The sequence below is a fragment of the Rhinopithecus bieti genome, unplaced genomic scaffold (genome assembly GCF_001698545.2).
Source record: "Rhinopithecus bieti isolate Rb0 unplaced genomic scaffold, ASM169854v2 scaffold_12476, whole genome shotgun sequence".
NCBI classification, from domain to species: domain Eukaryota; kingdom Metazoa; phylum Chordata; class Mammalia; order Primates; family Cercopithecidae; genus Rhinopithecus; species Rhinopithecus bieti.
This window is the reverse complement of record NW_016807303.1, coordinates 1,237,796-1,261,890: the sequence shown is the minus strand read 5'-3', so window position 1 is coordinate 1,261,890 and position 24,095 is coordinate 1,237,796. Positions and strand designations below refer to the sequence as shown.

General features: G+C 41.3%; 1 protein-coding gene across 1 annotated transcript in view; it reads left to right on the top strand.

Annotated features, from left to right (window-relative positions):
* Positions 1 to 4,584: 4,584 nt before the first annotated feature.
* The window catches only part of IMPG1 (interphotoreceptor matrix proteoglycan 1), a gene marked incomplete at its 5' end in the record, with an annotated part of 33,255 nt that continues 13,744 nt past the window's right edge, over positions 4,585 to 24,095 (top strand). The window contains 2 exon segments of the mRNA XM_017881120.1: positions 4,585 to 5,117; positions 8,171 to 8,390. Of these exon segments, the coding sequence (XP_017736609.1) occupies positions 4,585 to 5,117; positions 8,171 to 8,390 (753 nt within the window).

The window sequence follows — 24,095 nt, the reverse complement described above, 5'->3', positions numbered from 1 at the left end:
ACCAATGTGCAAAAATCACAAGCATTCGTATACACCAATAATAGACGACAGAGAGCCAAATCATGAGTGAACTCGCATTCACAACTGCTACAAAGAGAATAAAATACCTAGGCATACGATTTACAAAGGATGTAGAGGACCTCTTCAAGGTGAACTATAAACCACTGGTCAAGGAAATAAGAGAGGACACAAAAAATGGAAAAACATTCCATTCTCATGGATAGGAAGAATCAATATCATGAAAATGGCCATACTGCCCAAAGTAATTTGTAGATTAAATGCTATCCCCATCAAGCTACCACTGACTTTCTTCACAGAATTAGAAAAAACTACTTCAAATTTCATATGGAACCGAAAAAGAGCCTGTATGGCCAAGACAATCCTAAGCAAAAAGAATGAAGCTGGAAGCATCATGCTACCTGACTTCAAACTATACTACAAGCCTACAGTAACAAAAACAGCATGGTACTGGTACCAAAACAGATATATGGACCAATGGAACAGAACAGAGGCCTCAGAAATAATGCCACACATCTACAACCCTCTGATCTTTGACAAACTTGACAAAAGCAAGCAATGGGGAAATGATTTCTTGTTTAATAAATGCTGTTGGGAAAACTGGCTAGCCATATGTAGAAAACTGAACTGGACTCCTTTCTTATACCTTATACAAAAATTAACACACGATGGATTACAGACTTAAGTGTAAGAACTAAAACCATAAAAACCCTAGAAGAAAACCTAGGCAATGCCATTCAGGACATAGGCATGGGCAAAGACTTCATGACTAAACTACCAAAAGCAATTGCAACAAAAGCCAAAATTGACAAATGGGATCTAATTAAACTAAGGAGCTTCTGCAAGCAAAAGAAACTATCAGCAGAGTGAACAGGCAACCTATAGAACAGGAAAAATTTTGGCAATCCATCCACCTGAAAAAGACTAATATCAAGAATCTACAAGAAACTTAAACAAATTTACAAGGAAGAAACAAACAGCCCCATCAAAAAGTGGGCAAAGGATGTGAACAGACACTTCTCAAAAGGAGACATTTATGCGGCCAACAAACATATGAAAAAAAGTTCATCATCACTGGTCATTAGAAAAATGCAAATCAAAACCACAGTGAGATAGCATCTCATGCTAGTTAGAACGATGATCATTAAAAAGTCAGGAAACAACAGATGCTGGAGAGGATGTGGAGAAATAGAAATGCTTTTACACTATTGGTGGGAGTGTAAATTAGTTAAACATTGTGGAAGACAGTTTGGCAGTTCCTCAAGGATCTAGAATCAGAAATGCCATTTGACCCAGCAATCCCATTACTGGGTATATACCTAAAGGATTATAAATTATTCTACTATAAAGACATATGCACACGTATGTTTATTGTGGCAATGTTCACAATAGCAAAGATTTGGAACCACCCGAAATGCCCATCAGTGATAGACTGGGTAAAGAAAATGTGGCACATATGTACCATGGAATACTATGCAGCCATAACAAAGGATGAGTTCATGTCCTTTGTAGGGACATGGATGAAGCTGGAAATCATCATTCTCAGCAAACTAACACAAGAACAGAAAACCAAACACCACATGTTCTCCCTCATAAGAGGGAGACGAACGATGAGAACNAAAAATGCAAATCAAAACCACAGTGAGATAGCATCTCATGCTAGTTAGAACGATGATCATTAAAAAGTCAGGAAACAACAGATGCTGGAGAGGATGTGGAGAAATAGAAATGCTTTTACACTATTGGTGGGAGTGTAAATTAGTTAAACATTGTGGAAGACAGTTTGGCAGTTCCTCAAGGATCTAGAATCAGAAATGCCATTTGACCCAGCAATCCCATTACTGGGTATATACCTAAAGGATTATAAATTATTCTACTATAAAGACATATGCACACGTATGTTTATTGTGGCAATGTTCACAATAGCAAAGATTTGGAACCACCCGAAATGCCCATCAGTGATAGACTGGGTAAAGAAAATGTGGCACATATGTACCATGGAATACTATGCAGCCATAACAAAGGATGAGTTCATGTCCTTTGTAGGGACATGGATGAAGCTGGAAATCATCATTCTCAGCAAACTAACACAAGAACAGAAAACCAAACACCACATGTTCTCACTCATAAGTGGGAGATGAACAATGAGAACACATGGACACAGAGACGGGAACATCACACACCAGGGCCTGTCACGGGGTAGGGGGTTAGGAGAGGGGTACCATTAGGAGAAATACCTAATGTAGATGACGTGTTGATGGGTGCAGCAAACCACCATGGCATGTGTATACCTATGTAACACACCTACATGTTCTGCACATGTATCCTCAAACTTAAAGTATAAAAAAAAAAAAAAAAAAAAAAAAAAAAGATGTCACAAAGGGAAATGGCCAGAAATTTATTTTTGTTGGTTGATGACATAATGCAGAAACCTATTTTAAGTAGGTTAAAGTCTATGTAGTAAGAAAGATGTGAGTAATGAAATGCTGGCAAAAGAGCAAAATGCAGACATCTATCATTGTGCTTCTTGCCAACTCTTATCACCTGCAGGAGCAGAGATCACATCATAGGAACACAGATTCAAATGCATTTCCCATGGCACAAAAAAAGTCAAATCAAATCCTTTCAATTTATCATCCCAGATCTGTTTGTGGGTATCTTAGTCAACTCAGACTTCCATAATGAAATATCATAGACCGGGTGTCTTAAACAATAGAAATTTATTTCTCACGGTTCTGATGACCAGGAAATGGCAGATCAGCGTGTTTGCAGATTTTATTCCTGACAAGGGCTCTCCTCCTAGTTTAGAGTTTGTTACTTTCTTGCTATATTCTCACATGGCAGAAAGAGAGATCATCTCTCTTAAGTCTCTTCTTACAAGACCACTAATTCCATTCATAAGGACTCCACTCTCATGACCTAATTACCTCCCAAAGATCAAGTCCAGATATCATCACACTGGGGACTGGAGCCTGAACATACAAGTTTTGCATGGACAGAAACATTCAGCTCATAGCAATGGAGATTTTAATAAAACTTTAAGTGTATTTCCAGAGAGATCTTAGATATTAGGTAATATTATTTCTCACAATTGAGTGAATTATAAGTAGATGCACGCAGGTACCCTCCCCAAGTGAGAGAAAAGAGGGTACTTCTCTAAAATCGGACATAACTCACCAACAGACAAGTTTTATTTTAAGAAAGTAATAAAACTAATATGATTCCAACTTTCAGAGCTGTTTATCACTTGGAGTTTCAGTTTTGGTAATTTCACTGTAGTAAATTAGCTGACTGAGAGCCCAAAGATTATATCTGCATCTAGACAGTCCATTTATCATGCTTAGAATTTGGATTTCAATAGAGTTTTCCTGCATATTTGCCAACAGGCCACTGAAGAAATCACAAAAAGCTCCCTGTTTTTTTTCACTTAATGTCTTAAATATCATCAATGGCTCTGGATTTAGGTTTAATGGAATATTTTAATAATTCAACAATCTGTTTATCTGAAAGTTTCCACCACTTTCTTAGTTTAGAAATATTTATTTTCATTTTGTACCAAAAAAAGAGATAGACTTTGGTAGTTCAATGTGTACTTACCCAAGATAGCAATGCAAAATGGTGATAGAAATTGCCAGAGTATAATAATGTAACTGTGGCAAAGGTTTTTGCTTTGTTTTATTATTATTATTATTATTATTATTATTTTAAGACAGAGTCTCACTCTGTCACCCAGGCTGGAATGCAGTGGCATGATCTTGGCTCACTGCTACCTCTGCCTCCCAAGTTTAAGAGATTCTCAGGCCTCAGTCACCTGAGTAGCTGGAATTATAGGCGTGTACTACTATACCCAGCTAATTGAGAGGTTTTAAATATTAATAAATAGCAAATTTTATGGTCAATGTAACATTCAAATTATATGTTCACCAACACCTTTATACTCCCAGTATCATTTTGCAAATTGACAAGCTATTCAATTAGATTACTCAATTTTGGAAAAGCATAATTTAAATTTTAAGTGGTAAAAATACCAAAACATCATTATAGTAACCAAAAAAATCCAACTGCATAAAATGCAGGCTTGCATTATTGGAAAGTGAATAAAATTTCTGGGCCAAAACTGCACACCTAGTTGTCTGGGAGTTCTATATGGGGATGAGGGATCTAAATCTGTTCCAGTGCCAGCGGCAGTTTGGCACCAATTGGTGACTCAGTCAGTTTCTACTACTTGGTTCCCAGATATATCATGTCTGGCTAGGCAGTAATTCCAGAAATTCTAGTTAACTGGCGCTCTTTTAGCCTCATATATCAAGAACTGCTGGGCCTGAATAAAATGGGTGCAAGGATCCACTGTTTGTCTCCCTAGGCTGGGACATAGGGCTGCCTGCCCTTTCTGTTCCAATTTCTCTTCTTTTAAAAAAATGACTATTGAAATGATCTATGCAAATGCTATGTATTTTCTTAAGTTAAGCTTAATTTTGAATTTTCTTTTTTTCACTTTCTATTCTTTGGGGAATACTTGGACATAATGAAATTGATTTCAATAACAAAATTGTACTTCCTCCACAGACATTTCTTGGTCTCCACCCGCTATGGCCTCTACCTCCCTGTCAGAAACTCCACCTTTCTTTACGGCATCAAGTATCATCTCTCTGACTGATCAAGGCACCACAGATATAATGGCCATTGACCAGACAGTGCTAGTACCAGGGCTCACCATCCCCACCAGTGATTATTCTGCAATCAGCCAACTGACTCTGGGAATTTCACATCCACCTGCATCTTCAGATGACAGCAGGTCAAGTGCAGGTGGCGAAGATATGGTCAGAGACCTAGATGAAATGGATCTGTCTGAGACTCCTGCCCCATCTGAGGTAGCAGAACTCAGCGAATATGTTTCTGTCCCGGATCATTTCTTGGAGGATACCACTCCTGTCTCAGCTTTACAGTATATCACCACTAGTTCTATGACCATTGCCCCCAAGGGCCGAGAGCTGGTAGTGTTCTTCAGTCTGCGTGTTGCTAACATGGCCTTCTCCAACGACCTGTTCAACAAGAACTCTCTGGAGTACCGAGCTCTGGAGCAACAATTCACACAGCTGGTGAGTGGGCACTGCTCACGATTCTCAATTCTGTGTCTCTTCTTTCCTTGTTGTTGTTATTTTATAATATAATCGTTAGCTGTCTTGAGCAATGAGGGTTAGCAGAAACAAATCGCTAAAACAGCTGTTGCTGAAGACATTCAACTAGAATTTTGAGATCAATTTGGATCCAGTTGGGGAAGTGAGTTCTGTGATAGACAAACGAGAAGACACCACCACCCAACCTTGTGGGAATAAATTTATTCTTAAAATCTCTTCATTATAATTCTTCCTAACTTAGTTAATCCAGGAATAATACATAATACTCAAGCACTGAATGTGGAATCTAAAAATAGTGAGAGTGAACATTTTCTAAATTGTATCAATCTCATGGAAGGGTACAAAGCTAGAATTGTCCAGCACAGATGAGGCTGAGAGTTCAGGAGTAAGGGTTCCTTTCTTAGTTCCCCTCAAGTTCTTGTTAACCTAAAAAATGACTAAATGGCTTATCATTCCTAGTCCCTAATAAAGAAAGTGAAAAGATAATTATTATGACATATATCTTTGAAAATAAGATACTCCCAAACTCACATGATTATTTTGTTTCTACATGTACAATGAGAAGTACATATACCATAAGAAATGTTGAACTATGTAATATCTCTACACATTCATGGCTAATTAAAATAAATTATACAATGCATATCACACATATTGCAGAATGTCTGACAATAGTAAAAAATTTGTATGCTTCATATAAGTTAAATCATTACACAGATTAAAATCCACATGAAACCCAATTTCTCAAATGAACATTTGCTTTAAAGTAAGATTTTATCTGTGCCATCTCCCCACCCCACACCATTTATAATGAGGTAAGTAGATATTGGGAGAGTCTCAGGGAACAGAGTCCCAGTGAACCTGTTACAGAAAAGGGTCCTAATCCAGACCCCAAGAAAAGGTTCTTGGATCTCGTGCAAGAAAGAATTCAGGGCAAGTCCACAGTACAAAATGAAAGCAAGTTTGTTAAGAAAGTAAAGGAATAAAAAAAAATGGCTACTCCACAGACAGAGCAGCCCCAAGGGCTGCTGGTTGCCCGTTTTTATGGTCATTTCTTGATGCTATGCTAAACAAAGGGTGGATTATTTATGCTTCCCCTTTTTAGACCATATAGTGTAACTTCCTGACATTGCCATGGCATTTGTAAACTGTCATGGTGCTGATGAGAGTGCAGTAGTGACCAGAGGTCACTCTCGTGGCCATCTTGGTTTTGGTAGGATTTAGCCAGCTTCTTTACTGCAACCTGTTTTTATCAGCAAGGTCTTTATGACCTGTGTCTTGTGCTGACCTCCTCTCTCATGCTGTGACTTAGAATGCCTTAACTGTCTGGGAATGCAGCCCAGTGGGTTTCAGCCTCATTTTACCCAGCCCCTATTCAAGATGGAGTTGTTCTGGTTCACAAGCCTCTGACAAACTAACCGTGGTATGTTAATTAGGGTTCATGCTAAGCTGCCATAATGAAGAAGTAAAGATATAGTGACTTTCATTCAATACAAGTTTATTTCTCTTTCACTTGATGGGTAGGACAGCTTTGCTCTGCGATGTCATTCAGGCACCCACACTTCCTCCATCTTATAGTTCTGCCAACCCCACAGGCATTTCCTCATTCACATGGCCAAAGCTGGGTCATTGGTACATCCCTGTTTCCACTTGTGAGAAGCAGAGAGGAAGCTGAGGGAAAGCAATTTTCTCCTAAGCAAAAGACACCAAAGTTGCCCACATCATATTACTGGGAACTAGTCACATGGCCATCCTTGCCGCAAGGGAGGCTGGAAAATGTGCTCTCTGGATCAGCAGCCTCTTTCTATGGAAAAGAGGAAAATGGATTTGGGAGAAGCAGTACCCAGCTATCTGCACACTAGGTGAAGACAGAGAATCTCTTCCCCAGGCCAAAGCAATGCTAAGACACCAAGAATGAGGCTAGTCAAAGTAAGTAGGTGACATCAGGAGATAGTAGCTTGAAAAGGGAAGCTCCACAGTTTGTTTAAAATTTCATTTTACTCACACAAAAACCTTGTGAGGAAAATACTAGAATGTGGGGCTGGGTCAGAGTCAAAATTTTGGTGGGGTGGGGATAAGGGCAAACAGAAATCAGGTCTGGGTCACGCCTAGGAGGTTGACACTTGCATCTCTGTGCTGTCTGGGTTCATAGTACAATTCATGAAAGAGGGGGCTCACTTTCAGAGCCAAGGACAAGGTAGACATCACTGAGTTTCAAACATTTCTGAAAAATGATCTCTAGGATGGCTGTGGCTCCCAGGAGGCAGATGTGGGACTCTGAAACACAATGCCATGGGGCATACTGTTGAGATTATGATAGTTTGGAAAGGGCTCGCTAGGGGATCACTTTTTGTTCTTCCTCACAACTCAGATAAGGGCACTGAGGTACAACACAGTGGTTACAGGGCTTGATGAAGGTCCACAGCTAGTTAGGAACAGTTCCAGGACTGGCACCCAAGTCTCGTAACTGCCAGTTTCCTGCTGTTTCCACTGCCCCACATTTATGTTGGCCAGGAACCGTTTACTGCGTGGAGAGACATGCTGATGTTTAAGCTGATGCTTATTTTAATAGGCCATTTCAAATTGGATGCATCCAGATAGATGTCCCATTTACATAGACATCGGTCAGTCTGCTCCTGGGCTCAGTTTGGAACATGTCTTTATTTACTTGGTTTTTTTTCTTTCTTTTAATAACTGAACTTGGCATTCCTGCTTTGCTAATAGCATTGGCTCGGGTTTTTAAAAATCATCTGTTCTCACAATTCACCATGAAAAAAATCACAGCCATCCATCTCAATACATAGACAGAAAGGTGGAAATATGGAACATAATCACTGCAAATCAACCAGTAAGTAGTGGTGTTCTGCTCTCACATTAAATCCAAAAACAAAAATCAAAACAATAAAAAGGAACTAAAATATATGCCTCAGTTAATGAAAAGTGAGTGTAAGTGGAATTAGCAGCAGCTGAGCACTTGTAACACAGTTAAGAGTAAACCATCTTTTATTTTGCAGCTGGTTCCATATCTACGATCCAATCTTACAGGATTTAAGCAACTTGAAATACTTAACTTCAGAAACGGGAGTGTGATTGTGAATAGCAAAATGAAGTTTGCTAAGTCGGTGCCGTATAACCTCACCAAGGCCGTGCATGGAGTCTTGGAGGATTTTCGTTCTGCTGCAGCCCAGCAACTCCATCTGGAAATAGACAGCTACTCCCTCAACATTGAACCAGGTAAGAGAATCCAACCCAGAAAGTGAAGGAGATGTTTTGTTCATGTTGTTTTATTTTGTTCTGTTTTTAAGCATATATTTCAACCTTTAGGCCACAAAAATCAAACTGAAATGACACTATATAAAACAACCTTTTGGACACTGTGGAGCACATCATTAGAAAGGTAGAGTCCAAAGACATGCAAGTTAACATTTTCCTGTATCAAAAAGCAATGAACAAGCACACCTCTTGTTGCACAATCTGAGGGCTTTAATTTTAAGTTTAAACAGAGCAAAACTTTTGCTGTGTTTAAGATATTTTTTTTAATGTAGCCCACAGCCAAGCTAATTTACATTCTGCTAGAAGTCAAAAGCACTTTCTCAGTGCTTTGCAACAACCTCGGGGCTTCCTACCTAAGCAGTCTTTCAATCACAGTTCATTATCAGAATAGCTACTTCAACACGTAATTCAGGATCAGAGACAGCATTCTAAGGAAAGAAAAATAATCATTAGATAGAAATTCAAACTTGGAGAAAGTCACTTTGCCATCACCAAAAAAAAAGAAGAAAATAAATTTGCTTTTTGGTTGTATACTACAGATCAGCTTCCATGTGAAGATTAAAGCAAAGAGTTAGACAAGGAGAAAACTTTTAAAGACATGGGAGCTTAGCCCAAAGTCACATAAGAGAAAGCAAACATTTGCTCTGATAATAAAGCAAAGTGTGTGCACCATTGTAACCAGCTGTGACCAAACTGGGAACTGTTTTTACCATTAGTTTCAAAATTCTGTTTTCTAACCAATTGAAAGAAGTCCTTTATTCCCTGGAGTGCAAGGCAGGGAGGGCTCCCGATTTCTGCCAAAGCTACCTCCCAGTCAAATTCAAAACAAAGCTTCCTAATTGGCTATGAATTAGTGGAGTGAATCTTTAACACCCTCTCTGGCTCTCTGTGGACTAACAATGAAAGCAGAAGGAAGAGGCCTTGGGCAAAATGCAAACCAAAAAGGCTCAGTGGGAGATATTTATATTTGATAGAGCAGGGCTTTGAGCAACTTTAAGCAAATTGCCTCAGTACCTTAGTAAACAGGATCCTTAAAAAGTCAGACCGCCTGTAGGCACCGAGCCTGGGAGCACTTACCTCCAAACAGGAGCAGCTAAGTAAGCCCTGTGGATCCCCTAAGAAATCAAACACCTCCTAAATGCAAGTAAGACACTGCCTCTTCCCCGGAAAACTACTTCAGAACTGAGAAGGAACCAGGGGTCTTTGCCAGTTAGGATCAGGAGGCTAATTTCTTCAACCAATTGATTAAGCTAGCAGGAAGTATATGGGGAGAACTTGGAAAGCACTGAAGAAGTCATAGCACAATCCCCTGCCTTCCTTCCTCCCTCAGGGAGCTGACAGCTTACTTAGGGACCCATCCACCAGCACAAGAAGGTCAACGTCAGGAGCCAAATTGAGGCAAGGGAGAACCCAGGTGTGCGGCTGTGGGGAGCAGCTTCTCAATGTAGATGCCGCTTAAGTAGTGCCTTAGAAAGAGGGTGGGAAGCTGTTAGTGAACTGCCAGGGTGTATAAGGGACACTGTTGATATTGGAAGCAAGCACAGCATAGTAATGGTCTTGGGGATCCACAGCCCTAAATGTGAATCTTGTGTGCTAACTGCAGCACTCAATTTCTGCAAATGGAAAATGGAGAAATTTTGGGCAGGTGTGGTGGCTCACGCCCATAATCCCAGCACTTTGGGAGGCCAAAGCAGATGGATCACTTGAAGTCAGGAGTTCGAGATCAGCCTGGCCAAAATGGCAAAACCCTGTCTCTACTAAAAATACAAAAATTAGCCTGGCATGATGGTGGGCGCCTGTAGTCCCAGCTACTCGGGAGGCTGATGCAGGAGAATCCCTTGAACCCAGAAGGCGGAGGTTGCAGTGAGCTGAGATTGCCCCACTGCACTCCAGCCTGGGCGACAGAGCGAGACTCCTCTCAAAAAACAAAAGAAACAAAAAAAAAAAAAAAAAAGGAAAGAAAAGAAAATGGAGATAGTAACATTATGAGGACTAACTGAAAGAAATTTACAATACTTAGCATAGCATTTGACAAATTGTAGTTACTTAATAACCATTAGTAGTTACTATTGCAACATTGTCATAATTAACTTGACTATCAATTTGTGACCTGCATAAGGTACCAGCGAAAACAATAAAAAGTAGCATGACAAGGTATTTGTGGAGGGGGTGGAACTGAAATTATTTTCACTAATTTCTTGTGAATAGTTCTGCTATGCAGCTTTTCTTCCAAGAAGCCAAAGGTGGTAAGCATGAGATGGTGCTAACATCAGTTTCACTCCCTGCAGGGTCATATTTATGCTGAGCTACCTAAGAATGCCTCCAGCCTACCCAGTGAACTATGGCATACATGCCCAATTCTTATTTTTAGTGGTGGAAAAGTAGGGGAAAGCCAGTGCCTGCTGGACAACCTGGGAAGTTACTTGCTTGCTTTCCAGAGGTAGCTCAACCCTGAGCCAGCACCAACTCAAATACTTTTGAAGAAATTAACATGTAAAGCCAGGAGAAGCAGTGAATCCGAATAAAAGCTGTTGAATGATTGAATGACCACTCATGGTAAATACAAGGAAGATACTTTGCAGAAGCCACTGAATGTTACACTAAGCACCTCAGTGAACTTGTAGTTCATACTCTATTCCTTACCAGATACCTGGAGAGTGACAAAATCTGAATTTTATGTATATTGAAAATATATAAAATAATAAATCTATGCAAAAGATCTGCCAAAAATTGACTGTGTTGCACCAGTTAGGATATAGTGATGCTTGTCTTAATTGATGCTTAGAATATCATTAAGCATCAGCCAAATGGTGATGGTTCAATCAAAGCGCTTGGGGACAGCAGAATTAGAAAGTCAAACATGGATTTTATAAAGTTAAAAATCATCAATGAACTGTGTGGGTTCATCTGCATAAATCCAAATGGGTAAATCCAATATCCAAAATGGTTCCTAATTATACTACACTATGCATAGCTAGAAGCCACCGTGGTAAACTGCCCTCAAAGGTTTTCCTTCCAGTCAGCAGTGAGGGGAAGCAGGAAGGTACCAGCAGGCAGGGAGGAGCAGGCAAGGAACAGAGAGGGGCACAGGGAATAGGCACTGACTCTGTGGACTCCTTCATGCACAGCTGGGAATTCTGGTTTAGATACTTCACCAAAGGCGAAGGCTGGGTTCACCCATGTAATCAGGAAGTGGGCGCTGGACTGATGATCAGGACATTGACCATCTTCTACACGCTTAATCCAGAACAGCATTCATCCACCACCATACAACATGTTAATGCACGAAAATCCATCCCTGCCCAAAGGAATTTGCACTGCAGTAGAAAAGGGACATCTTAGAACTACGCTGGGATCAAAACTACATCTTTTTCATTCCAACAGACTTTTTAAGGACAAGTTTCTTTTGTGCCAGACTTCCTGTAAATTCCTGTGGGCCTGGACATCACTAAGGGATGGTCCCATAATGAAGAGAGCACTGAGTTTTCTTTAAGTCTCATTTTGTTAAGCCTGAACAGAAGAGAGAAAGTAGGAGTAGAAATAAATGAAAATAACTCTAGTCCCTCCAGGCTGGTCAATGAGACGGTCTTCGATGGCCAGGAATAGCAAGGACTAAGCAGCCAGCTGCAGTCACTAAGGTCCAGGGCTGGGGAGACAGAATACCAGCTGTCTTACTCTGTTTGTATTGCTATGAAGGAATACCTGAGGCTGGATAATTTGTAAAGAAAAGAGTTGGCTCATCTTTCCGCAGGCACCAGCATCTGTTTCTGGTGAGGGCCTGAGGCTGTTTCCACTCATGGCAAAAGACAAAGGGGAGCCAGCATGTGCAGAGATCACACAGTAAGAGAGGAAGCAGAGGAGAGGGTGATGCCAGGCTCTTTTTGCTGGTGGGAGCTCACCAAGTGAGAACTCACTCACCCCTCCTTCCCAGGGAGGACATTAATCTACTCACGTCATGAGGGATCTGCCCCTGTGACCCAAACGCCTCCCATTAGGCCCACACTTCCAGCACTGGAGAGCAGATTTTTAATACGAGATTCAGAGGGGACCACTAACCATGCAGGGCACACAGCAGTACGAGCTCCCATTGGAGGGTGAGGCTGCTGAGGAGGAGGAGATAGCGACCCCAAAGTGTGTGGGTAGTCAGGTGCACAAACAGATTCACAAACACCACCCTCATTCACATCTCCTTTTTCCATTCAAAGCCTTGTTCCAATCCAGGGAGGAGACAGTACTAAAACCCAAAATTTCTCACCACCATTGCTTTTGAATAGAGTTAATTAACTTCTTAATTCTCTGAATCTGCATAACTTATAAAACTTTGTGAATAAAATACTGTTCTTTAAAAAAGCCTGTACAGTTACAGAAAAGTGTTTCTAGCATCAGTACTCCTATACAATTTTAGTCTGGGGAAATACATACAAAATTATTATAAGAGAAATGCATATCTAAATTTTAAAGGGGAATTTTAAGGGAAAATGTGCAGATGATTTTCAATCATTTTCTTCTTCTGTTTTAAATCTAGCAATATGACAGCTATTTTGCTCCTAGTTTTTCAGTGTGACTGGCTGATCCAGGTTTTCTCCTTTTGGTGGTATATTTGAGTGTAAGCTATCACGGTGACTGACAGGTGAGCTGATTAAAATGTCCCTAATACAACCAACCAGCGCAACCAGCAGATTGTGCTGTTTCTCAAGACCCTGGATCCGGAGTGAAGATAATTACTTCAGATTCCTAGAAAACAAGAACTCAAATTCCAATTTACCCAGCTCTTGGCTCTATTGCTGGTGTGGACTTTTCAGTTACGGAAGGCTTGGGCTGATACACAGCAGTGCCCATCCTCCAGCATGTAGTAAGAGAGACCCAAGAGACACTGATGCCCACAATCCCTGATGATAAGAGGAGGTCACTTAAGCAAATTCAGGAATGGCCCTGATTGAGGTTTTGATCTTTCAAGTATTTACTTGAAGTCAACGATGATGGTCCAATCTGCTGAGAAAATTCTTCTTGAAAGAGAATTAAAAGGGAGAAATCTTTAACAAGAAAAAAAGGCAGCTGCTGGAAATTCTGTATGTCAAAAGTAAGTACTTAGCTTTGTGTCTAGGAGAGAATCTCAAGAATCTATCCTTGGAAAATAGAGAGGGGATCCTATCATTTCAATGTTTTTCCAGCCAGGACAGTTGAATATAGCAAAACTGCATTACTGTTTTTCTTACCCTTTCACCCTTCCCTGACCACCTTCGTGGTAGACATAGATTAGAGCTAGTGGTCCGCAACACTGAAGGGTAAGCAGGTCCTCCCACCTCACGTCCAGAGTCCCCCCAGCCTCCAAAACCACCAGCCCTACCCATCCCTGCCTCCCCTAACCCTTATCAAAGAATCACCCTCAAAATGTCATAAAGTAGATACTGAGCATATGTCAAAGTCCTATTTAATTTTGAAATAAGGGAATTGGTAGGATGACAAAGCTGGTTTAAAGAGAATATGAAAATTGGAATTTTAGGTAGCCAGAGGACAAAAGAGAATGATGAAATAAGATTGGTAAATATAAAACAGAAACTACAATCATTGCACCAAAATTAGAAAAAAATTTTCTAATTTTACAGAGTTGTAAAATGCCTGGACCATAATCCGCAGAAAATAGTGAGTCAAACAAAGTTACTGCTTTCCATGCATCAGCAAACTTTTCTTAAAAGCCAAACAGTAAAATTTTAGGCCTTGAAAGCCAAAAGGCAAAAATTATATAGGTATTTATGTAACTAATTAAAAGTTAACCATTTAAAATTTTAAAAATCATTCTTAGCGTGCATATTGTACAAAAGCAGGCAACTTGTCGGATTGGCCCACAGGTGGTCTCTGTTTACTGGGTGGGATTGTTGTATTCTAACATGACATTGAAGAGGTCACACAGTCAACTTTTCTCCTTATTTCCAAATATTGAATCATTTTTCTTAAATCATCAACAATTGCTCAAGCCTATGCCTCTCTCTGGCCTTTATCTTTGCTGTTACAGAGAAGTTAGACAAGTAAATGATAATGTAATCATGATTTGGGTGCCTGTTCACTCATACATGCAGTGAACATTTATGGATTATCTGCCATGAGTCAGACACTATGATAGCCACAAGGACCAAAAGATGAATCGACCCCATCTCTGCCCCCTGCCAAGGAGCTAAATAACTAATGAGAAAAATGGAAGCATATACAAAAAGACATAATAGAGTCTGTTAAATACAGAATCAGGATGTGAGCAGAAAGAAATCTTAAGAAGTAATGAGGAGAGAGCAATTAATTCTACAGAGGCAAAGGGATATCATGGCAGGCTTCGTATACAGACAGTGATATTGAGTTGGGTCTTGCTGTATGATGGCGGTGGGCCCAGGAAGAGAAAGGGGGGTGAGGGACTATTCCAGAAAATGCAGAAGGAAAATGTAGACATTTCTGGGAGTGCCAGGTTTCTTCGGTTACTCCACAGTGATGACAGCTTTGTTTACAGAACAGGGGTGAAGGGAGCGAAGGGAGCTCCGATTGGAAGGAAGGGAAAGCCAGACTGAGCCAGTTCACTTAAAGCCAGGCTGTCTAAAAATGCCTGTCAAATCTATTTGCTTCGACTTTGGGTGTCCTATTTTCTTTTCTTTTGTTTCCTATGACTTATGGTAAAATTAAACTTTAATAAAGATTTTGGAAAGCTCAAAAAGTTTTCCAAGTAAGTGCTAGACAGTCCTTAAAAGTGGTCTCAAGTAAAATAAAAATAAAACAGTTTAATCGATTAATGATAACGATAAACTGTTGGAAAACTTGAGAAAAAATATAAGATAGGTAACAAAAGGTGTGCACATATTAATTTGTTTTAAATTTTAAATGCAATAAATAAGGCAAAATTAATAAGATCCTTTAAATATTTTAAAAGACTCCAAAATATTTGAGAGAAAACCAGTTCTAAGGAAATGGACAAGATAGATTGACTCTAGCCTATAAAGTAGGAGTCTGGAGGCCAAGGGAAAGCCAGGGCTGAAAGTATACATTTGGGGAACTTCAGCTGAAGCCAGAGAACAGATTTTTTTAAATGGCCTGGTGCAATGTGTAGGACAGGAGGAAATGGCCTGGGGCAATGTGTAGGATGGGAGGAAGAGCTGTGAATGGAACTCTGAGTACCCCAACAGGTAATGGGGAAATAGAAAAATTACAGTAAAGGGAGTCAAGAAATAGCAGTCAGCGAGGTGGGAGACAATGTTGCAGAAAGCCGCAAAACAGAAGAGCAGAAGAGAGAGAGGCCCATAATTTTAGCAGCTGTGAGTGAACAGAGTAGAGGGCACTTAAGTGGACAGTTCAAAGGTCATCAGAACGCTTTACAAAAGCAATCTAGTGGAATAGCAAGGGCAGAGAGGCCAGACTTCAATGAGGCTGGAATGAAATGGAAATAGAGAATGTCAACACAGGCTGTCTACCTCTTGTCTTACAACTTAGAGCAAGGTGCCCTCCAATGTTAGGCTCCTACCTTTCCACAGAGACCAGGAGAAAGTTGCTAACTTCCTTGAGGATTACATTTTAAAGGATGGCACCCAGGCCCTGGAGCATAACATTCCTGAGTTGTAAAGGTGGCAAGAGGGGTTTTAAAAGATTTACATCTCAAAGGAACATGGAATTTGCAATTAAAAGTTTTAACTAACTGCTCTAAGAAAAAGGAAGTTGAGAGCCTTGTGGAAAAAGTTTGTCTTAAGTTTAGTGAAAGCTGGGAGTGGTGGCTCACGCCTGTAATCCCAGCACTGTGGGAGGCTGAGGCAGGTGGATTGCTTGAGTCCAGGAATTCAAGACCAGCCTGGGCAACATGATGAAACCTCTGTCTCTACACACACAAAGCAAAAGCTAGCTGGGTGCAATGGCACATGCCTGTAGTCCCAGTTACTCTCATCACTGCACTCCAGTCTAGGTGACAGGGTGAGACCCTGTCTTGTGGGGAGAAAAAAGTTTAGTGAAGTTGAGGGGAATGTTAAGGCTGCTTGGTCAGAATAGTTTTTTGTTTGTTTGTTTTTTGTTTGTTTGTTTGTTTTGAGATGGAGTCTGGCTCTGTCATCCAGGCTGGAGTGCAATGGCGCCATCTCAGCTCACTGCAATCTCCACCTCCCAGGTTCCAGTGATTCTCCTGTCTCAGCCTCCTGAGTAGTTGGGATTACAGGGGTGTGTCACCATGCCCGGCTAATTTTTGTATTTTTAGTGGAGACGGGGTTTCACCATGTTGGCCAGTCTGGTCTCAAACTCACGGCCTCAAGTGATCCACCTGCCTCGGCCTCCCAAAGTGCTGGGATTACAGGTATGAGCCACTACATCCGGCCCAGAATAGTATTTCTTGTCTATGCCCCAATTTTATTGTATTTACAGGCAATGCCCAGATAATTTATTTAGTATCATTTGCAAGATTCAAAACAAATTCCAATTAAGTCTTTCTCTTTTCTTTTGCTTAATGTCAGGGTAGAAAGCAGTTTGTGGTCGCAATGCTGGGAGATAGATAACATTATTCCACAATCACTTTTGAACTAAGGAGAAGAGAGAATTTGAAAACTCTCATAAGATTTTTAATTAATATCATTCCACATTCAGATCAGCATGTGAACTCCTGGATGCATCCTCTAAATGAGGATTAGCAATCCATTAGGCCAAATAACATCTGCAAAGGTGCAGGCATGTAGGAGAAGCGACATGCTGTTCTTACTGCGTTAGGTGTGCCATTCCCCTTTTGAAAAACCCCTGGATAAATGAATCTGTGATATAAAAAGTATAAACCAGTGTTAGAACTTCCTGTGATTTATCAACTGAAAATCCGAATAAATCACAGCTTGTTCAGTATTCTGCCAGCATCTCCAGCAACTAGAGTCGTCTTTCATTTAGGCTGCTGTGAAAATTCTTCAGAAGCATGTAGGGCTTTTATGCCAGTTAGTTGTGCAGGCTGAAGATTTCAAAAATGCAAAATCACATATAACTTATTCTCTCCTTGAATTCCTAAGAAGCCTCCTCAAAAATGGACAGCCCTCAAGGCTGATAAATGGTAAACATTGAAATTAATTACAGTCTGACAGCCAGGATGTGTTCACGAAAATGTGGATCAACAAGCTTGTTTTCCCTGGAAAAGGCATAATTTGTAAGACCTTCGACAGCTCTGAAAAAGTGGTATATGTCACTCATCACAATAATGACAAAGTTACTCTTAACTAATGACAATAATAGTTACTATTGACACAAATTTTAATCTTAATAAATATGCAAAGTAGATATTATTTTCCCCCATTATACAGTTGCAGAAATTGTGTTTCAGAGAAGAATAAGTAATTTGTCTTTTGCTGGTCAAACAATTACCAAACACTGCAGATGGAATTCAAAGCCAGATTTGTGTGCCATCTTCAACTCTACCCTATAACCTCTTTACAAAAAGGAAACTTATAAGCCCTTCTAACTGGGTTACAGAAGCTGTTTATTTAGAAAAAAGTGATAACACACTTCAGTTTAATTAATCCTAAATGAATTCTGTTAGTTTCTACACTTCACCAAATGAAATTTGTCATATTTTGTCATAGTCTCAGAATGCAAAAAAAAAAAAAAAAAAAAAAGTGTTTATTCTCAGAAACAAAAGTCCTTAGTGCCCAAGAGTCCCGTTTATATGCACTGCTAAGAGTGTCCCTTCCCAGCTGGAGCAGTCATAGGAATTCTTCCAGGTGATTCTCCTCAGCCTCTCCCCTCTTCATTTGCCCCCTCATCTCCTCAGTCCCTGGCCCTCTCTCCTGGGGTCATGCTACTGGCCCTTTGCCTCCTGGGATGCGCAGCACTGCAGATTTTCTGTTTGACACTTGCCTTCACTAGAGGCCCCAACACTGGCTAGACTGCCACATTTCACCTCTCTCCAGGGTTTCAATCTGTGCCCTCATTCCACATTCCAACCACCGCATGGAGCTTCCTTAAGAGGCTCCTGGAGCTCTCTGGCCAACCCATTAATGCAAACCCCTCTACACAAGTCTGGGCCTTAGCCCAGCTGCGGAGCCTCCTCCCAGCTCCCTCGTTTTCAGAATTCTCCCTCCACCCACAGATCCTGGGTCACTTAGGCCACCACCCTAGCACCAATCCATCCAGAACACTGCTGTTTGGCAGATAATAATAATGACTGAAAGCTGAGACAATTCTTCAACCTCACATCCAGGGCAAGATGTGTGTGGGTATTCACATATCCACTCACACAAAAAAGGATTATTGAAACTCTGCTATAAACAGCTGTGGTGGTAGTTCTTGAGAGTGGTGGCGAACTGAAATGAAACCTAAAGTCTATCACATTACTTGCCACTTTCAACCGGAAAGAACTCCTGTTTTGTTTTGTTTTGTTTTTGTTGTTGTTGTTGTTTGTTTGTTTGTTTTGGTGTTGTTTTATAATTTAATGAATATCCTTAATGCCTTTTTTAATGGAAGACAGTTGAATTCTCAGATCTGTGTCTGCATTCAACTTTTGTAATACTATAGGTCATGTAATCTCTGACTAAGACGTGATTTGCCTTATTCATGCCCATTGTCTCACAAGTATATCAAGAACTCCTGTTAACTTAATTCCACAAATGTGTATTAAGCTCCAAACATGTGCATGGTGCTGTGCTATGTTCTATTTGTCATTGAATATTCTCACTCTAACCTACCTTTCAGCAATAAGCCATAAGCCAAACATTTTATAACAATAAAGTAATGAAGGGATCAATAATAACTTAAACATATATATTTTAAGATTTCTTTGAATCGCTGAATTGCATTAGTATTTCTGGAGGTATCATGAGCCACCTCCGTTGGCTGTATGCCGTAGAACATGCAGAATGGCAGACGTATATTTGAGTTGGAGGGACATTAGTGATCACTTAATTTAAACACTCCATTTTATGGAAGAGAAAAGTGAGAGCCAGAGATGCTAACCTATGTTCCCAAGACCACAGACTATTTCTGGGAGCCAGGCCTTCCCCAGTAGGGCCCTCTCCTGAGGCTTCTTCATTGGTAGAAAAGATGAGCAGATCCATTCTCTCTGAACGTACAACTCATCCTACAACCTTCTCAGGATTTGGTGGAAGCTGTGAGGTCCCTGTGTTACATCTCAGATGAACCCTCCGTACAGGGACATATTTATTCAGATTACTAAACGCAAAGACCCAAGCACTATGTAAAAGTGATGTTCACGCCTTGAGAAGAGAACTGTCAGACTACCAGGGCCTCATTAAGACTTCCTGGGCTCTAGGCCCTTTGCCTTCATGACTATTAATAAAGAATATTAAAATTATACCTTAACTTCGTGAGCACAAAAATGAATATAATCCAGTATGGGTTGCATTATTTTTTTCTTCTGATTTTAAGGAAAATGTTTTCGTGGGCTCCTAAAAGCATGGCGGGCCCTCAAGCTGTGCCTCCTGCAGTTTGCTATTGATTGTGATGCGTAAGTTTGCCTTTCTCTGATGCCCCAGGTAAAGGAATGACTCCTTCACCTCCTCGCCACCAACAAAACCATGACCACAAAGCCTTGGTGATAAGTGGGGAAGGGGAGGGCGAGGAGGCCAGCAGGAGCAGCCAGCAAGAGCGAGCGTGCAGCGGGGTTGACCCCCCACCCCCACCCCGCGCCGACGCAACCAAATATCTGTCACTTTGTTCAGGCGTGAAGTTTTGTCACGCTGGGCGCCAGGGCGTGGCAGCGCGGGAAGCGTCTGGATTCCAGAGTCTTAGCTCTGCCTTTTTGAAATGGGAAAAGAGGATCCAGGAGTTTCCACCACATTACCCCCGCCAGGCAGGCCCGATCTGCCGCTGTAATCACGGAGTAATAATGGCTCTATCAGCGGTCCCCTGGAGCTGCTCCTGCTACCGCGTGAATTCCTTGCAGACCTCGCCTCTCTCCACCAACACGCAAGGCGCAGTGGTTTTTAAGAAGTCAGAAATCAGCTGGGGTGCTTAAAATGTCATTCCCGAAGTCTACTCTTGCTTCTTTTGCTATGGAGCGCCATCTAGCGAGACTTAGGTTTCATCGCATTGAAAAAAACGTCCACGAAAGAGACCCAGCTGGACCTCAGCCCCGCCAGTCAAGGTGAAGCCTGAATTTTATAGGCAAGCTGAGCTGAAACCTTGCCCTTGGACAGGATCCAATCAAAGGAGATGTATCGCTTTCTGTCCAACACGTGAGTAAAATGGGACAGCGCAAAAGAAGGAGATGATGATATGATAAATGTTAGGGAGATGAAGGCACTCAGCACACAGCCAGTAGGACAGGCGGCAAGAACAGGTCAAGGTTGAGGGGCGGGGCCGGAGCGGGGGTGTCTCGGAGGGCACGATCTTGAGTTGGAGAAAAGGGAGTGAGACTCTCTGAGGTCTGGCAGACAGGGAAAGCCTATTTTCCGGCCTGACAAACATAAGTGCACTTGGGACCAGAAACAAGAGGCTTGAAAAAGAGACAGTCTTGGACCACCAGGGACCTATGATCTCCATGAATTTATAAACTTTTTGGTGACGAGGACCACGATCTTTTTAACTTTGACTGTAAAATGCCTCAAGGTGTTCCCTGCAGGCAGGGGACATCATTTAAATGCTTTTTGATCACTTGATGGAGAGCTGGGAAACAAACTTTCTCAGTCACCAACTGGGATTGCTTTTCAGTACCTTTGAAATGCACACAGAAGACATTATATAAGTAAATCCAGGGGAGAAACTGTTACATCCAATGCTCTTACACTGGAAATCTCAGAATGATACAAATATTTCGAAGCCCTACATGGCAGCTCACTTATTTCAAGACACATTCATTGCTGTCATATTTAAACAACAGGAAAAAAGTTGGAACCACTGTAGTATCAGACTGTACTTTCTACAAGCAACACTCTGCCTCATGAAAGGGTGGAGCAGACAATGGATTTGAGCTTTTGTTTAGTTAGGGGAGCCTTTAGTTAAAGGAAAGCATTCATGGAGTCTGATACGTCGGCAAGTGAGAATGGCAATGCCGGTGTTGGGGCGGGGGCCTCTCATTCTTTTTCCCTCATCCCTTATGAGCCCCTTGGAGTCCTGAGGTGTCTCCTGGAAACCCCATATTTGAAAACCTCTAGAATGATTTAAAAAGCCAAACATTGTAAACAGATATGAATGTTAATCTTGGATAATACTTACTAGCCAAAATGGGCTTCCGTTTTCTCACCGATGAAAATGATGTCAGCAATATCCATATGGATTTGAGAGGCTGCTGTGAATATGATTGAAGACACATGTTGAAAGTGCCCAGCACTGTGCCAAACAAATAATGGCCCTTGATGAGTGTGGGCTCCCTGTTTATAACAGTTAAATAACTGCCCTTTCCACTGAAGCTGGAGGTTCAGGGTCATGATCCCCAGGGACACTCCAGGGACAAGGCCTGAAATGCAATGACATGTCTCTTCTGAATACAGCCAGAATCTACTGGGATGCTAGTAGACTAGGCCCGGACCTCTGGCCCGGCTGGATCTGGATCTTCCCACCAACTGCCAAGGAGCAGCCACTGACACAGATCTGCTTGCTGAGGTCAACTGCCCTGGACTGCCTCTATGGAGAGACTGTCAAATATGCTGTGTAGAAGAGCTATCCGCATGGCTTAAGAATAGAAAGCTAAGTCATTTTGCCAACAAACCATTATAGTAAGCCCAGAGAATGCCTCAAACCATACTATGTATTTATTAAACGTGGTACAGGATCATGGTGGAATCTCTCTATAGTACCAACAGTAAAAATAAATGGTTTAGGCCAGACGCAGTGGCTCACGCCTGTAATCCCTGCACTTTGGGAAGCTGAGGCGGGCGGATCACCTGAGGTCGGGAGCTCAAGACCAGCCATAACCAACACGGAGAAACCCCGTCTCTACTAAAAACACAAAATTAGCCAGGCGTGGTGGCACATGCCTGTAATCCCAGCTACTACAGATGCTGAGGCAGGAGAATCACTTGAACCTGGGAGGCAGAGGTTGCAGTGAGCCAAGATTGTGCCATTGCATTCCAGCCTGGATAACAAGAGTGAAACTCCATCTCAAAAATATAAATAAATAAATAAATAAATAGTTTGAAGGGAATTCAAACAAATCCAGGCAGCGAAGGCAATTATAGACCAATTTGTCTACACACCAATCATGAGGATTTCACTTCCTTGGACCCAAACACAATTTGATCATGACTTGAAAATATTCTAGACAATGGCATCTACTTTTTTCTCCCAAATCTACTATTGAGCTCTAGTCTCTTTGCCCGCTTCTTTCCAAGCTTTCGACCACGTTCAGAACAAAACATTTCCAGTTGTTGCAGCATAGCATATAGATTATTATTATTATTGATCAAATCAATAGCAAAGAGTAGGAAGTTCAAACTAATTTGTCTTGTACACATGCTCTGGGATGTATTAAGGAAGAGACAAGAGACCAGGCGTAGTGGCTCATGCCTGTAATCCCAGCACTTTGGGAGGCCAAGACAGGCGGATCACCTGAAGTCAGAAGTTTGAGACCAGCCTGGCCAACATGGTGAAACCCCGTCTCTACTAAAAATACAAAAATTAGCTGGATGTGGTGGAGGGCACCTGTAGGCCCAGCTACTCGGGAGGCTGAGGCAGGAGAATCGCTTGAACCTGGGAGGCAGAGATTGTAGTGAGCCGAGATGATGCCACTGCACTCCACCCTAGGGAACAAGAGCGAGACTCCATCTCAAAACAAAAGGAAGAAACAAATATTGGTATGGCCTACCCATGAATAAGTTCATTATTCTAAGGAAAAATGTCTTTGGGATATGGCAAATAAAGACAATGATAACAACATAGGGAAAAGTTTGCTTACAAAAGTTCTGCTAGTTAAACTTCCATTCATCTATCATAGAGCCAATCTTTTCTATCCCTTCCATGGCTCTGTCTCCCCAAAATCAGCCCACATCCAGTTTTCTGTCTTTGCCTAAAGCCTAAAGTTTTAGGTGTCCCTTGAAAATGACATGAAAGTAAAGAGGATCATGAAAATACCTAGGGAAAATATGTTTAAGGTAACAAGAGTGGAAGCAGTGTGAGTTGCTCTACAAATTACTGTAATAGTCTCTCGTTTTGACTCTAATTCTAATTGCCTTCACTTGCCATATTAGCAAAGAAGGCCAATGTGTTAGCAAAGTGGTCCACAGCTCCCCCTTGGGGCTCTGCCCTTCCCTGGAACTTGTCACACAGTCCACGAAGGGATGGGGGTGAGACCAGTCAGATGACTCCAGCACAAACAGGCATGACCTTGGTAACATCACTGATTCTCAGCTTCCTCATCTGTAAAGTGAAACAATTAGTCGAGAAGGTCTCTAAAATACCTTCTAGCTCCAAAATTCTACCTGAAATGTAAAATTTTATATATTGATAAAAATAAACATCAAAACAATCAGTTGGTCTGAAATTCTTAGAGCTGAAGGTTTTGAAAGTCTAAGTCGGTATTTGTTGAATGAATGAAGGTTGTCTTAGCTGCCTTGTACCCAGGAAGGCATACACAGCAAACAAAACCTAAGCTTGGCGATTTAAAGTTTCCTACTACTTCTCTGTAGACAGGTCCTGAATAAATAACATGGAGAAAGCAAGCAATTTATAAACTGGGTTGAATTTGTTCTTCAATTATACCCAATTCAGGGCCCCCAGATTTGGAAA